Below are 18426 nucleotides of genomic sequence, written 5' to 3' on the forward strand. Positions count from 1 at the left end.
AGTACCGAATGGCTATGTAAGTAGAGGTATATAATATCAACCCTAATTAGTGGTACAGATAGACGTAATTAGTTTGTGATCTATAGTCGACCATGTTAAGTGATAAAGTCGTCATAATATCAAATGTAGGGGATTAGCTGTAAAAAGAACTTTATTTCTTCAATTATTAATAACAATAAGGGAGACGTATTTTAATAAAACTAAATGGCACAATTTCAAAATCGCCAATTTACGATACTTCGAAATAAGTTATTTTCTCCTCAATTTCGTTTGTGTAGTATTATACCAAAGAGACGTTACATACTGCATAAATACTTATCATAACAAACAAGACATGTCCTTTCTAGACAAAATACATACGGTCAAATAGCCACCTTTTGAACGCGTCTAATGGTACTTACCATGTCTACAGTGCCAGAAGCTGATGGCGTGCGGGAGCCGCCCCGCGACAGTCCGCTGAAGGAGCGTGCGGAGGCAAGCGGTACAATGAACGACATTTCCGCGAGTTCCTACGCAGCTGATGCACGCAGGATGCAGCTCTTTTCGCACCCCCACGTCGGCCATCGAGTGAGTATATAGTATAAGTAAAACATATTACGTACATAGGAATGCTTCCATGTACCTACATAAAATTTACATAATATTTACAAATCGGTCTGTAGTCTTACTTTAAATTATTAATATAATAAAAATATTAAAGTTAACTTGTTTCATTTTTAAAGTAAAGTTAGAATACTTAGTCGAGAATATTTTGTACGAATTACACATATATTAGCCAACATCAGAGAAAAAAATGTGCATCGAAATATAACAAGGATGGGGACAAAGAGGTCTCAAAAAATTACCACCTCCTAAATTATACAATTAAATCAAAATACCTGTCAACACCACACAAAGAATGATTTTTTTTTTCACCGCTCACTTCTGATGTAGGGGAGAAGCCTCAGATATTATGTATGTTTTATTTCTTCTTCTTAATAAAATATAAATTTATTCCATAAATGAATGTATAAAAATAAAATAAAATATCTAAGTACAATGTACATACTTAAAAATAATACTAATGTATTATTATTATGCATGTACGTTTTACACATATACTTACACATATATACGAAAATAACTAACAAACATATAGAGACTAGATATATAAACTTTTATTAAATAAATCTTCATTATTAAAATATTAATTGAAGGAAACAGACTGAAACTCACACCATCCAAGTACAGATTGATAGTTAAACATATATTCAGTACCTACATATGTGTTGACGCACAAGATTCTTGTAACCCGAATCCTGATACAGACATATAGTCTGAGCTTGACGAATTGTTAGTGGCTGAGAATTCCATAAATTAACAGATATTGATGCAAGGGACATTCTATAGAAATTCGTGTATCGATTCGGAACATGCAGTAAGAATCTATCCACAGAGCGAAATTAATCGTTCTTACTGAGCAATAATAAAAAATTGGTTTGAGGTAAGTAGAAGGGGAGAAATCAAATAGGATACAAAATTTCTAGATGTTAGAATTAAACGAGACTGTGTTTTTAGCAGATTATATAAAATCAGGATGCTTTTCAACAATAACAGTTTGATATGGTTGATAATGGAAGTTCTATAAAACAAATCAACAGCAAAACTTTAATGCTTATTTCGGCTGCGTATTTTGCGTAAATACGACAAAATCCTTCTATACATCGAGATACGATTCAGGCTCCATACTTTACAAATTGAACATAATACCTACTACTACTACCAATTCATTTATAATAGAATATAACATATATATACAATACTACAATACTTTAACTTTAAATATATATGTCACCGTAAAATTATACAAACATCGTAAGATAACATTAGCGTTCGGATATATTCCCGCGAAAATGTAAAATCGTGTGATCTGTCGCAGAATAGCAATTCATAACCGTAACATGCAGCTTAGCTTACAATTTAATGGATTATCTTTCGTGAAACTGTCAAATTGTGGAATTGGCCTTTGCTATGATGGGATATAGGTTCGGTTTCGAAATAGGAGCCCGGCGACGCGTGTCTCCGACGTCTCGTAACCTGCACATAATCACTGCGGTATATTCGTATTATAGTCTGACGAAAATAATGCGTTTAATTGCGAGCAAATGGCGCTCACGATTTTTTAACATTTATGTAAGGTCACAATCACAACAATCTAACCGTTTTTACAATCTTACGGTGACAACTGACATATACATAAACTATTTCATCATAAATAGAAATATTGTATAAAGCAACTATGTAATCTGACAATAATAATAGTATACACTTATGCTTTAGAAATTATATGGATAATAATGTTTTAGCATAAATTTTTTGTACTGATCAACTGTATTGATTGCGTATATAATATATTTAAAACTAGGTACGTTCATGGTCGTGACGTAGACATACAGTGTACTATAAATTGTTTGCAAGTATTGTTCTCGAAACAAAAATGGTATAAGACCATTTTTGTTTCGAGAACTCGCGCACTCTTACCTCAAAGGCCGGCAACACACTTTGAATTTCCCAGGCGTTGTTGGAGCTTATATGTTGGATATAGCTCCACTCCGCCGACACTGATCATTTATTATCAAGTGATACGTCTACTCTGTAGCCTCCTTTTATATAAAAAGAAGTATAAATCCTCTACATAAATAAATTTAAATGCAATTCGAGACGAAGACTATTATTACCGCAACCCACGTTAAATGTACGTAAATATATTCATACTTATATTTTTCTGAAATTCTAAGTAGCGATATCAACGTAAACTCTTCGAGGGTTTCATGATTCTGCAATAAGACACCGATAATTGCCTTTGTACATATTTCAATGGAACTATTAACGATCTACTGATATTTACTGAAGTAGTTTTGAGACATAAAGACTCTTTAGACTTTGATTCATGAAAACGGTGCTTAAATTAATCGTTATACACATTTCCACCTGGTATATCGATTGATGATTTTCCGAGTTTTTGATACTTTGCTTGTTGACCCATGAAATTTTATCTCTTAGAGGTATTATAATTATTTCTATCTTCAAAATTTCCGAACTAGAGCAAATTTTAACGGGACTACAAGGGAGGCACCAAGTTCCAAATAAAAAAAATATCATAAAAATCGATTCATCGAGTAAAAAGTTATGAAGCAACAAACATAAAAATTACAATCGAATTGATAACCCTATTTTTGAAGTCGGTTGAAAAATACATTAGGATCTTTCTAGAACATATGTTATGTATATTTGTTTCAAATGCATAAAACATCGTGTTATAGTAAGCCATTTAATGTTCAGGACGTGGCTTTTCTTCGTCGCCACAACGCATTGTCAGCTTTTTCATTCAAGTCACAACCCGAATTTCGCCAAGTGTATATTATGTTACTTTGAGCACAATGCGTTGTGAACAATTTTTATAGATCTATGAACATTTCTGAACCTTGAATGTAATATATTTATGTAGATGAAGAATAATATTGAGTGAAAATAGCCTCATAGCCGTAAATATTCATAGATAATTGTTTTTTTCTAACTTTTTATATAATTACTGTAGAATACTCTTTTTTAATCTGTATGAATAAGAAACTAAAGCAATGTAAACGGACTTGCTAAAATAATACTGTATAAATTATGAAGCCGCCATATTGAATAGAATATAAAAAGTTTTAGTTGTCGACGCCAAATGTAGACGCGAATTGGTAAACAAAAGGAAATTTAGCCTTATCAATCGATAATAACATTTAGAATAATGTAAAGGAGATTTCTAATTAGATGAAAATACAACAAAAAAACTTGAATCAAGTGGATTAAATTAATGAGGCAATCATCTTAAATAGGTATCAGTACAATACTCCTTATGACTAATTTGATAGAATTCTTATTTCTGCTGCTTTGAAATGTATTTATAAATTGGTATATAGCATGCTTTATAAATATTAAATAATTATTATGTTGTATTTGTAATGAAGTTTTCCTTGGGATATGTACTTGGTTTTACTCCTGAACTGAAGGATCTAGTGATTCTCCCTGGTTTCACACAGGGTAAGCCATTTACTAGGATTGCAATTGTTTATAAATTAATTGTTTACTAACATACAAATTATAAATATAATAATAGTAGCAATGCTACTTCTGCTACTACACAATATTATTGTATTTCGTAAAGTTTTGTAAATACCCAAATACCTAATGAATCGAGTTATGGAACGCGCATATTTTTAAAACTTAAATTTATTATTATTTTATGAAGATCTCCACTAGAGTTAAGATATTCTTATACGGAATTTTAACTAAAATGAGTTTAATGAGAAATTTCAAAGAATAGAAAAAATATGATCACGAGACGGGATTCGAAACCGCGTTTTTTGCCAAACCGTAGCAACGCCTACCCTCTCTGCCACCCGTCATCCTGCCACAGTAATCGAATTTCTTCTACTCTTTCGGTTTTATGTGCCTAAAGGGCACCGATATATATTCTTTCAAAATTTCTCATTTATAAAGCATTTCAATGCTATAAAACTAAAAATTAAAATTAGTTTAGATTTTGTTCGAAATAATTATATAAGTATTAGAATAGCGCTATCGCCAATCGCTAGCGTCTATGTTCACAAAGAGTGTTTATCGGATACATGTATCGATACTCGAAGAGCGTTTAATGTAATGACAACTGTAATAATAATACAACTCCTATGACGTTTCGTGGTCCAAAGCTATCAGCATGAACCTCTGTTATCAAGTGACTTCGTCACTGAAACTTACATCACCGACCTTGTTTATTTGACTTTGCTGCAAATAACAACGAAAGTGTATAAAAAACATTTATTGAAGAAATCATTTTCATACAAATGAACCGAGTATGTGTATTTATTAGATAGTATTGTGTATAAATTTTATTATTTGTATATTTTTTAATCGTTATCATTTCCTTATCCTTATACTTCTAAAATGCAGTTATGTACACAATTATATATTCCTTGATAGTATTTTAGAAATATTTTTTGAGAAGATATTGTCAAAATATCTTTAAAAATACATAGCGTTATTTTTTCGTGTCGTAAGAATATTTTATTTTTTAAATTAAAATGGTACTTATACATATATACGACAGTTAAATAATTATACGAAAATTATCAATTTAAATTCAGTAAGCACAGAAGCTAGTGTCCAAATATTCTTTTGTATTAATCTCCAATTCGCGAATATAAACATATCTTTTCACACATTCGACACATATCAGAAGCAGTATCCGTAAAATCAATATGTTATTAAAACACGATGAATTTATTGCAATCATATTAATATGGCTTTGTTTGAAAACCTATCTATCACCTTATACTTTGTTTATTTGTACATATTGAATAAATGTAAAAAAATGAGCACTTTAGAATTTTTTGTAGTGCCCTGGATCATTATTTTTAAACTGTAGTTGCGCCTCAGCTTCGGTTGTGCATATGACATACGGCACTCACTGATCATATACATATTCAACGGATTTTTTTTTTAAATTAGTCCTGTAGTTGCAGAGATAAATGCGATCATAAAAACGCATTCTGCAGCTCTATATTATTAGTATAGATATAGCTTCATCCATATTTTTATTTTCCAAATTTCAAAAAAGAAACGTTTGGGATCAGTAATAATTTTCACAATACACTAGTTGTAGAAAAATAATAATTTGTGATAAATCCATAAAAATAGCACTTAGGTAATTAAAGATTTTGATTGGCGCGAGAGGGACGTGACAGGTCAAATACTGATTACGGTATACTTGAGAGTATATCGCATTGTTATTATCGTAGTTTAGGGAAAAATCTTCACAATAATACCATCCACGTATTTTATACGTTTAATTTTAATGGATTATAATTATACCATAACAAATTAGGACACTTTTTGTTTGTTTAAAATAGCTATATTATAATGTAAATAGCTATATTATAATTTATGTAACATTTCTGTGGCGGGATGGATAGGCACAAGTAAAAATTATCACCTATAATTAGCAAATTGTTGTTGTACAATAGTACAAGCCTTGTAACATTAGTTGTATGGCACTGCCATCTTAGCCATCCATACTGGCGTATGAAATAGAGTCGCCATTGCAAAAAATCCCCTTTGTTTCAGGGAACTGAAGCCGTTAATCCGATTTTAGAGTTTTTAGCAAACTTCAGATAAGTAGGTAGTGTAGTGTTTTAGCAATGACACTAAGATTGTCAGCTTGGTATACAAAAAACATTATAAATAAGGAAACATCTTCACCGTATAAAAATAACACCTCAACCATATGTTATCGAATGATGTTTTACAGGATAGAGGCGTGTACATTTATGCATTTCTCCACCCGCCATAAAATTCTTGTATCACTTTACTTACCTGTTTGGACATTACGCTCGTTAAATAGACTGCTACAAAAAGACTCCAAGTGTGTTCATATTGTGATTGGTTTATTAACTAAAACGGAAATATTATGTAAAATCAAGTGACACTGGCATCAATATGAAAATTAAAATGATTAAGTGAAGAATTACTTTATCAGTCGACCGTGACATGAGTTCATCTTGAGACGAAATAGATCGATAAGGAGATATCAGCTATTTACGACTTAAAGTGATTAAAAAATTTATGATGAAATAAGGAGCAAAACAATATCAACAAATCCATCCGTATAAAAAATATACATGTAAATATTAATAAAAACACACATAAATGATTAATAAAAGTTATTCTATTTTAACTCTTCGCAAAACCTGCTTAGATAACAAACTAAAAATATTGTTGATAAACAATGGATTTGTAGATCGGTATATCGTAATAATATCATAACTCGACATACAAATATAAACACTCCAGTTTATTTTTATCGTAACCAATCAACACGTCACGAATATGGTAAAATGTTGGTCAAAGGCAGCCTTTGTTCGAACGGAACTAAGCTGGTGTCGATTTGATAAAATATAGCTTCTGTATAAGAAAAAATTAAAGTATGTTCTGCAAGTCGCGCTGCGTTTGCATAATACGTACTTATGTTTAAGCCACGCAGGGTTACCTAGAATGATTTTTGATCAAGTTTTAGATACTGAAATTAACATCTTGAGTCCTATGTTAATATACAACGTTTTCGTCTCCAATGCACGTGTGTTTCTATTAACAATTGTCTAATATGGCTTCATTCAAATTTCACAACAATTCAGTTAAGAATTTTTAATATATGCAAGTTTCTATGCATATATTAAAAATGCTTAGTCGATGTTAAGTTTAGAAAACCAGCTTTTAGTTTCGAAAACGTAATAATTTTGTAAATTAATTGGTCTCTGATTTTCAGTATTTGTTAGGATTAGTACCGATGAAGACGAGCGATCTTTGCAATGTTTACGATGTTATATCTATAGGTATGTGTATACTTAACAACATACAAGGGTAGGGTTTAAACTTGTATAATAATAACGGATGTGATTTGAATATAAATATAATACTAATTTATTTTTCGTCGATAAAATTTAATAGTTAATTCCTTTAATTAATGTATACTCCATCAAGTATATATTGAAGATAATAAACTATAAAAATCTAGCCATCTGGCTTACCGCTTGTTCCACTTATATTAAGTAGTGACGTAGCTTTGATATTTTAAAATCCCTTGAACAGAATTTTATGTTTGATCGTGATAAGAAAGTAAACAATAAAATCGCCCCTTTAATATTCCGCAAGATGCCTACGTTAAAAATTGCTCAAGATATATGATTAAGTATATTTAAAAAGTTATCTGATGTAAAATTATACAAAGAGACAGCCCTAGCATTTGTGTAACTCAGCTGGTCAGGGCACGCGGGCGACTCAAATGGCTCCCTGTAATTCGAGCCGTCCTGTGACAAATGTGAAAAGTATTGCATTTTTTAAGTGTGCCGTGCTTGACTGCCGTCAGTGCCGGTCTCCCGTTTCATGATTGCACACCATATAATTTTACTTCGTCTGCAATTTGTAATCAATAATAATTTCACTTATTTGTGATTTTGTTGATGGCCTGGTTAACGGAATCAATTTATTATTTATCTATGGCTCTAAGATATCGAAACAAGAGAGAGTCCTGGTAGCATTTCCTATAATTGGATTAGGTTTGTATTATAACTAGAGAATCTTAGCAATTTTTTTAGCAACTGTTATTGGTATTACTTGCCAACAGTTCTTATTTATTGCTACAGTCGTAAATATACATGAATTTAACACTGATTGATATTTTAGAGCAATATATACTTATGTTTAATGTCTACACTTTTGGAGGTATATTTTTATTATAACATAGTTTTAGACATACCCATAAGTTTCAACTGGCATTCCGTTACATCGGTACGCAGTGAACATTTTTTCATATATACATCTAGTATTTATATTAAGAAATACCTTCAGAAGGCACATACTCAGTAGGCGTCTTGAAGTGCTGCAGATTATTTTATAGGTCACATTATTATGACATCCTTTGGTATATCTATAGTGAACTCACACACATCAATGTTATGTGAAAATAAAGCAACTAACAGAATTGTATACTACACAAATACAAAAGATTAAAAACACCACACTACCATAGTTGAGGAATCGCGGAATTTTAATATTTTACCTCAGCAATTGCACAAATACTAAAATTATTCATGTAAAATTTGTTGAAACGAACAATGGATGCGAAATCCGTAAATGGATTGATTATTGTTTGCGTTACACAATAAGAGTACTTTTAAAGTAGATTTTATCAGCGATTTTGTTTCTATTTAGTTTTGCTGTCTTAGTGCATGGCTTTCTTTAAATTAAAATGTTGCAAAACAATTGTAAAAACTTTTTTACAAATAATATCACCAACGGAGCAATGAAGTCAGTGCTTTTTAACAAAAAAAATTTTCTTTATTTTCTTATATACATCATGTTATTTTTCAAAAGTAAGTAGTTTTAGTCGCCACAACTCAAGAATGGCTGAATTTTGCTTTATTCGATTTCTTCCGCTAGGTTAAGCATAAAAACTAGAAAAACTTTAAGCTAACTAAAATGTTACCAAAATCAGGCGAAACCGGCAATTTTAATTTAAGGTTGCAGACCTTGGTGATAATTATTTAACGCTTTATTTTAAAGAAAGTACATCTAATTAAATAAGATTTTCTTATAAAATTTATATAAAGTTAAACTGCCGAAAACCCATCATACCCAATTTTCTGAAAAAAGCAGTCACAGAGCGAAAAATGATTGCTATCTACATTTCAATTCTATTATTTTTTAAATATTTGAAGGCAGATTTGGCTGGTTTTTCTATTTAAAGGCGATTTAATTTTATTTACTGATGGAAAAATAATTAATGCACGTGTATTTTTATGCTCTTGTGTTTTCATCATAGATCTGAAAATATTCCATTACAATTTCCAAACATCAAATGATTTTTGTTTTCGTTCTTAAATTAAAACTCCGTTCGTTTCGTTATTACAGAAAAACGTTAATAAAATTGTAACATCACATGATAACTTCTATTTCCACTATTGTTTCTGTTGCAAATTGCAGGACGCAGTCAGGAGGAATAAGGTATTAAGCTACGCGAATTCCCTTCAAACCCTATGTTCATGTATAGCCACTCCTAGAAAGATGTTTTTTAAATAAATTTAGCCTAGATGTTGAATTATTTCTTATTGGTCTATCGCCACATAACATTTTGGCAATCTCTGACCAGTGGTTTTTACGTGATTGACGCATATTCAAAGAGACAAAATTTGACGAAATTTCTAATAATTGTTTTGGTATTTACAACACACGTATTGCATAGCACTCACTCTTCTTAATTAAATATTCAATATGCAGGTATGGTCTGGTATCAAATGTTGCAACGTAAATGACGCTATTGAGTTTCTATTTCTGTGAAGTTTTTAAATAAATCGAACCTAACCCATCATACCGAATGCTCATTTCACAATTAAACAGTTTTACATCGACAGCTTATAACCTATCGAAAATAATGCGTTAAAATGTGAAAATTATGTTTCGGTTATAATTTCTGGTCAGAATTATACGGGATTGAAATAAAATGAAATTTGTTATTGATTTATGCAGAATGTATTAAGATTGAATTTCGGTGCTAAGCAAAAATTCAGAAATTCCTCTAGTTTTGCAAATTCGTTCAGATTTGCATTAAACTATGAGGTATTTTAGAAAGCGCGTAGCGTTAACGAAAAAGGAAAGAATGAAAGATTATAAATGAAATAACATGGTGTCTGATTTTTGTAGTTTTCAAATAACAGACTTGCAATTTAAATGATAGTTACGAGCTTTTACTCTTTCGTTTGCTGAAGAGATGAACTCTGACGGTATCAGTGTGAATATTTACATTTACTTTTTCCAAGGTATGTTCTGCTCCCATTCCGTAGATTACTTGATATGTTAACAAGGTTTAAAGGTAAGGTTTCTTTTATAATTCGACTAGGTATATGTTTAAGATCAATATTTTACGTTATATTTTCAGGTTATGGTTGAAGTTTTACTTCAAGAAGGGAAACAAGAAGATTCAAGAAACGAGAATACTTACCGTTACATATACAATATGCGAAATACGATTAATATTAATACATTTTTTGGTACGATTTTACATCGCTATCGATACAAGTGTATACCTACATCCGAGTCTATATTTTCTTCCACTTCCAAAGAAATGATCGGTAGGCGACTGTAAGCTTTCCCACAAATCAGAATGAATTAGCGTTTAAGCTAGTTAGCTCGATTTGAAACCTTGGAGTGCACGTGTGTTCGAATAATATGTTTGTGCAATTGTACGGAATATTCACAGATCGTGGGTGGCCTGCCACATTTTTACATACATACAAGCAAGCAACTTTTATTTGAACTTGTGCAACCGAAATTCGATCTTATGAGGTGTTGTAAAGGGTCAAATGAGTGGTCGCCTTATACAGGCTTTGCTATTCAGCAGCTAATTTGACCGTTTCAAGTGCCTGCACTACACAATGGACCTATTTCACGAACGGCTTGACTTTGTTGCGTATCATACTTTTTAATACGAGTGAATATTTGATGCGAGTTGTTAATATTTATAGTACATAATATATTTTTACGTTTATTTAATTTTAGAAAAGCTTAATTCTTGAAAAAAAAATTCTTAAAATAGTAGGTAGCATATAATCACAAATTGTGTTTTATGTCGCGCGATGTGAAATTGTTGCGCCCGTTTTTTGATTGCTGTTTTTAATGCGTCAGTAAGCATGCTATGAATTTTATAATTTATCAGGAATAATAGTAAATTATATTCAAATAAAAAAACAGACTTGATTTATTTGCATCTTATCTAATAAATCTCTCTACTAATTTATCTGTGAAATAAGCATTCTTAACATTGGTTCATACTTTCGGTAGCTACGGGGCGGACAGACACACAACAAGTATACATAGACAATGGATTAAAAAAAAAAATTGGCGCAATGCGTGTTAGTATTCATACCACGTTAATAAAAAGAAAACGAATCTGCAAACGCTCAAGCCTAATACAAATCTTTAACTTTTTAAATTATTGTACTAAAAATACAACACTACCAAAATAGAAAAGGCAATTAATTAGTATTATTTTCATGTTATAAAAATAATGAAGTCAATTAATTATTGGTATTAATCATAACATCGATGAACAATATTCTGCACCGCTGTAATGTCAGATACATAATGTTATTGTACCTACTATTTCAGTTTATTTGCATATCCATTTATTTTGTCTGACATAATTATTAATTCAAACATTTAATTATCATATTTATAACGTGTTGTTCAATTTTCCGGAATTAAGTGTTATTTTGTAAGATAAAAATGTAGTTAGAACGATTTCCGAATGATTGAATTGCAAATAGTAAATTTTTATTAATTATGTGCAACTATACAAAGTAATAGCAGTTTCGTCTAATAAAGTTTATTTATGTAGCAACTATTGAAATTCTAAATTTAATAAATCTTCTTTTTTATTTAGTAGAACGCTATGAAAAGAAATACTACATTCATTTAAACGTTTATCACTGTTATTTACAACAATCAATAAAAATAAATCTCTAAATACAAACAAGAATCAAAGAACAAAAAAGAATCTTAAAAAAAAAACATTTTTCTACCATGTGTTATATTAATACTTTTCCGTATTAAACTGACAATGTTAGTCACGCATTAGTAATAAGTTCATTACATATTGTGAAAGCGTTCATCTTGTTTTTCTGAGTGTTTTCATTCTTAACATTTTGTTTTCCTTTAATATAAAATACTTACGTCGGCTCTTATGTCTACTAAGCAAATACAACATGGATATTTCATGTGTCCCTGCATTTCCACTAACCCACCATCTTGAAATCCTATATCATTGGCATTTTGCATATTTTAATACCTTTAAATTTTAATATTTATTTTTCGTTGTAAAATGTATGAAATGTTATTTACTATGAATGCAACCTCTGGTTAATTTTAGCTGTAGACAATCAGAAGACGTAAATTTAACAACAAACTTGAAAAAATATTCCTTTTTGCCAATTTCTGTTATAAATTAAAACAGATTACTCATTAACGAAGATACGTAGATTAAAATGATATTGAAATCAAAAACATCTTACAAAGAATATTTAAAAGACTGAATAAATAAGTCTTGAACTGGACGGAATTCTCAAATACTCGTTTTGAGATTGTGGGCTCCGAAACATCCCATTAATTACATTGCTATTTTGGTTTAATCCTACCCCGCGAGCGTCTCCACGATGCGAACATTTTTCATACAAAGTGTGTTAGCTTTATACGAATCACTATTGGAATCCGATTATTGTATTAAAGGCTTTATTCTAACTGTTCAATGACGTTCATTCGCTCGACTCTAATTTATGCATACTAATTGAAATTTATTGTAATAATTATCAAATTTTACATTCGAAAATCATGCGAAGTGAAATTAACTTTTCTGTTATCATTTGAAATGTAATGTGAATTACTTATAAATTATTGATATAAGAACTTTGTTTAGAATGTATTGTTGCAAAGTTTGATGTAGGAAAAATAAAATGTTAATTCTTTAATGTGGGACCTTATACACATTTAATCTACGTATAATGTCCCTTGTAAATAATTTTCGCAAGTACCGGTTTCTAAAACTTTTATCGAATTAAGTAATGGTTCTTAGTAATATAAATTAATCGTTGTCACTGCAAATCTGCAATAATTTCCACTTGTTTATATATTAAACAACATTTGTTTATAAACTCTGTCCCGACACTCTGATAAAGTAAATATTAAAACTTTTGAACCTTGGCGGTCTGACAACGAGAATGTCGATGTGATTTGGCTAGGTAGAAATATTTTAAACATTATTTCCATCATGAAGCATTATTAGAAAGTCCTTCCTTGACCAATATTTCTTTATATAGAAAGAGAAATGACCTGCCAGCGACATGTCGCTTTAATACACCAATTCAAAAATTTTTCGTGCGAGAATTTTTCGAGTGTCACGATGCAGCAAATAAATATCGGCCGTGAATCGAAAGAATGAATCGATCTCGCTCACATGTAGATGATTCCGAAATTTCATCTCTTTCTCCCTAATAGCCGCCTGACAAACATGTATCAGCGGTTAATAGGTGCGCTGCAGCAGCTGTTGCGAACAAATCAGATCGGATATAACTGCCACTGTCAAAAAGCTAATACGCCGGTGTGCATTATAAGACATAGCGGGGACGCTTTCTCATTATTTATGTTCATGTGTTTCATTAATATTCTTATTAATCTATTTTTATACGTTTAAAGAAAATATTTATCGATACGCTATTCTGATCTGATATTGGGTTTTGTGTTAAGACTAGTACGTTTTTATATGCAGCAAGCTTGAAGCCCCAGCTCCATTCGGGTAGCCTGTTATTGTCCTAATCAAAGCGGAAGCAAATCTGACGAACTGAAAATCAAAACAGATTATCTGTTCAGACATTCTCGAATTATTCGAGTGGTGTAAATAACACGACTCCCTTTTCTATAACAAAACATATTATAAAGATATGATTTTAAATTAAATAATAAAAAATGCATTTTATCAGCATCAATGCCAATTTTTTCACAAACATTTTTCATACATACATACGTTGGTAGGTACGATATTGTTGGAGCACGTGTAATTATATACGTCACCAAGATATTTTTGTTCTGTAATCGCGTTATTCTCATTATTTAGACCAATCTTACAAACGTAGCTCAAGGAGGGTAGACTGTTCATTCAAGATTGGAAAAAGCATACGTATTTAAAAATAGATATTGTCGAGTGTTTATTGGCTATCTCTTCGTGATTCGATTTAATATTAACATTAGAAAAATATCGGACGCACGTGTTTATTCGACGGCTAATTTCTCCAAAGGCTTAAGGATCGTGTTGCCATAATGCAGCTAATACTGACTCGTGTGTTGAGATTTAAACGAAACAAACATTATTGCATGAATAAGATCGTCGTACACTTTCTATCTGTATAATTTCCAGCTCTAAATTATTACCACATTTGAAATGATATTTGTTAAAATTGCTGAGATCATAAATGTAACTTGTACAGTGTAGTGATTTTTTTTATTAGCCTCGGGAAGTTTTTCGTCCAATTTCACATATCAGCAATAAAGTTCGGTTTGTACAATCTTACATGTATCACGGCAACAATTCGCAATCCACGTTCAATGGAAACCTTTGATCAGATTAATATCTGCAACGAGTGCTATTGATTTCGATACGCCGATAATTTGCTTCCTCTACCTTTTTTGGCCTGCACTTGCGAACTCTATTCTTTTTCAACGCCGGCCCGAGAGTAGCTTCCCCGTGCAATTTGATAGTGGCGGAAAAATGAATGTACAATTTCGACGTATTAATACGGCTATGCTTGCAAGCCAATTCGATTGATGAATGTACAAACGAAATACAAAAACTCGTGCCTTTGTTAGATTAGTAGACATTGTGCAGAGTTATTAATGGTAAATTTTATTGCAGGAGCTCTCGATTCACGCTGTTTCTACCCACGAGCTGCTCAAGCCCAAAGAGGAGCCTTCGTACAGCCTGGCTTCACCGGAACACTGTTCCGTCAGCCTCTCTCATACAGGTTAGTGTGTACTGCATGTACTTATATATAATACAAAAAAATTTTTTTTCATATAATTAAAAAATTCTAAAAATATATTTTTCTACTATTTCTTTAAACTAAAATTATTTATTCATTGTCCATGAATATCAACAGGAACTATTTAATTAATTCAGTGGTCAGGTATTATAACATTATCATTAGTTCTTACAAAAAAAATAAATAGCTTCCTTATTTTGTTATACAATTGTAATGTTCAATTGTAAGCAACAACTGTATTTTACATTGCGATAGTGGAGTTTTGCATTTCAAAATAAACGGTGGAATATAAAGATTAATAAAAAAATAAGCCCGAATAATTAGGCAAAAGATCTTACTACAACTGTAATAGTATATTTTCAACAACTTGAAGGTGAAAAATCATAACAACCTATTTAACACAGTAAGAAATGAAGCAGCCACTAATAGCGGCACGTGTCCCCGTGTATCGTACCTAAGGGGGTTGGTTTCGCTAGGATAGAGTTACCTATGCTGGGGTTAAAAGAGCAATCAACGATAGATATTGAATTACACTACTGAGGTAACTAAACCTGGAGTAGGAGAAAAAAAATCACTATTCCCTGGACGTACTTCTAATTTAATCCTATTATACATGCTATTTTCCTTTGAAAGACAAGTTCTTGTTTGCTTTTTTAAGCCAAATACTTTTTTTTGTTAAACTACGACTTTTAGGTCGTTTTTATGCTGTGAATTATATTTTGTATTGTTTATTTAACATTGGCGGATGTTTATACCGTTATTTCAATTAATAAAAGATGCTCTTGCTTTCCCAAACCTGTATAAAATGAATTAATTAATTGCAGATTTTATGAATTTATAAAATACTAGCAATTCGCTCCGGCTTCGACCGTGGTATATATATATATATAACAAAACTCAGCAAAGTTGCAGCTTTCTAATGGTTAAAGAATTTTTAAAGAACTCGGTGAATAGTTTTTGAGTTTATCAATTAAAAACAAACAAACAAAAATACAAATTCTTCCTCTTTGTAATATTAGCGAAGACAATTTTAATTCAATAAACTAAAACATAATATAACTCTCAATTAAACGTTTAGTTATGTAGATAAAAACACGCGTGTTTCTCACTCAGAACTACATCCCACTTTCTCACAATAAGTTTTACAAGCAAATAGTTGAGCACTACTCAAAGCTGTCGCGTTTAGTTTACTACCTCTATTGTTCATTGAGAACGGTTTCAATTCGAAGTCGATATTAAGTGTCAAGCTGCCGGAAACTCATTGATAGATTTAATCGCACTGGAAATAATTCAAATTTGATTTGAGCACTGAATTGCGGAGTTAATGCCGTCCGGTCTTGGGCACTAAAAACTTCGTGCTATTTTCAGGAAGCCCGGATCCTGAGAGTAGCATTTACGTCATGTGCCTATTGTTCTGTGATAGGTTGCTTTAAATATTCCCATTGTTTCTACCCTCATATTATGTTCTACTCTTTATAAAACATTTTTGATGTGACGCTTCTAAAGATGCCATGAATAGCTTCACACCTGAAGCGCGAGTATTTTAATTTTGTTTCCTATATAAATATACTGAATATTAAGCGTTTTGGAAATTTATTACATTCTATTTATAATTTGACTTTACTTACACTGCACGAAAATATCGAAAATGCATTTACATGAAAACCATTAATAATTAACTAATTTTCGTTGCTAACAGAATGCACGTTACGGTTAATGCAATATTTGATAAGCCAGCTTCAAAAACTTAAATCAACAAAGTCTGGCGTGCAGATTAGCACTTCGTTGCTAGAATAACAAGTTATTATTTTATGTAGTACGTTATAATGTCTTGTTTATAATTTAATTTTTGATTTCTGGTTTACAATTAAGCATTTGTTTACTGCAGTTACATATGTTTTTCTTTAATTTTGAGTAAGTCAATGAATTAGCCATGCGAAATTATTTTCCCAAATTTTCAACTCTGAATACATACTGTTTTTACCATTATGCAGATTTATTTGATTTTAAGTGATTTTTTTTTACATTTTCCACCGTGCTATTAGAATAACTACACGGGTTTAGATGTAAGGGTTAAATATAATAGTTTCTATTTCATCAGGCATCAATGAAATGGTATTGTGCTTTTTTATTTCCTCTTATCCATGTCCAAGCTATAGTCGCGTAATAAATTCCAGCACAATGTCTTTGTTTACGTTTCGTCCGCCATCTAAGGTATTCGTCGTGACATCATCTGCTATATTCATATGCAAACGACTCATTTCTTTTCTGAGCTAATTATGTCTGCAATGAGTTTAATTGGCCTAAAATCATTTCTTAGAAGCAACAACTCTCTATTAGGTTTACTTGGTGTCATTGTTAAGGTATGCCTGTTTAGATGAACTGTGTAAGACTTATTGGAATCACAGTGTATATTTAAAATAAATGTCGAAAGTAAATGACCCTTTAATGTCGTTTTCAAACTCCATATTATAACGACATACTGTACTTTATTTTATTAAAACGGTGAAGGAAAACATCGTGAGGAAACCGGCATGTCCAAGAATCAAAAGTTCGTCGACATGCGACATCTGCCAACACGCACTTGGCCAGCGTGGTGGTTTATGGCCTAAACCCTCATAGGAGGCCTGTGTCCCAGCAGTGGGAACATATATGGGCTGATGATGATGATGATGATGTACTTATTTCGATGATACAGAGAGTTCGTATTAAATGGTTAGAAGTCAAAATCTGTATTAGCACAAGAAAAAAGTTTTTTTAAACGCGCTAGAAGATAAATAATAAAATGAACATTCCTTCAAGTTGCCACATCTAACCGATAAATCAAGTAACCACCATAAAGACTACATTGTACCTTATTTTTGACCAGCTGTTCGTCCTGGCTTCGTGTATAGCCTGTGTCACTCAGTGCAGCTTTCTAATCGTGAAAGAATTTTTGAAATCGGTCCAGCAGTTTTTGCGTGAAAAAATTATAAAAATACAATACATTCCTCTTTATAATATTATTGTCGATAAGAAAAATTAACAAGTAAATAATGAAAACTGATTTTTTTCAGGTTTAATTTTGATCAGGTTCTCACGATCATTTCGGTTGACATCTTGAAAGTTATTTATGATTTCATAAAAAGAAACTTAACATCGCTATCTTTTTTGGTTATTATCTTATAACATAATCATTTTATTTGTAATAAACTACCTAGTCTTGCCATAAATATTGTAATAAAGAAAAAAGAAAATTGTTAACTGCAAATAACATTTATTACTT

The 18426-nt window shown here is 31.3% G+C and overlaps 1 protein-coding gene across 1 annotated transcript in view; it reads left to right on the plus strand.

Moving 5' to 3' along the window:
• Positions 1–402: 402 nt before the first annotated feature.
• The window catches only part of LOC119835805 (forkhead box protein L2-like), a gene marked incomplete at its 3' end in the record, with an annotated part of 27714 nt that continues 9690 nt past the window's right edge, over positions 403–18426 (plus strand). The window contains exons 1-2 of the mRNA XM_038360813.1: positions 403–567; positions 15035–15143. Of these exons, the coding sequence (XP_038216741.1) occupies positions 403–567; positions 15035–15143 (274 nt within the window). The remainder of the gene's footprint in view (positions 568–15034; positions 15144–18426) is intronic.

Source organism: Zerene cesonia, chromosome Z (assembly GCF_012273895.1).
Source record: "Zerene cesonia ecotype Mississippi chromosome Z, Zerene_cesonia_1.1, whole genome shotgun sequence".
Lineage (NCBI taxonomy): Eukaryota > Metazoa > Arthropoda > Insecta > Lepidoptera > Pieridae > Zerene > Zerene cesonia.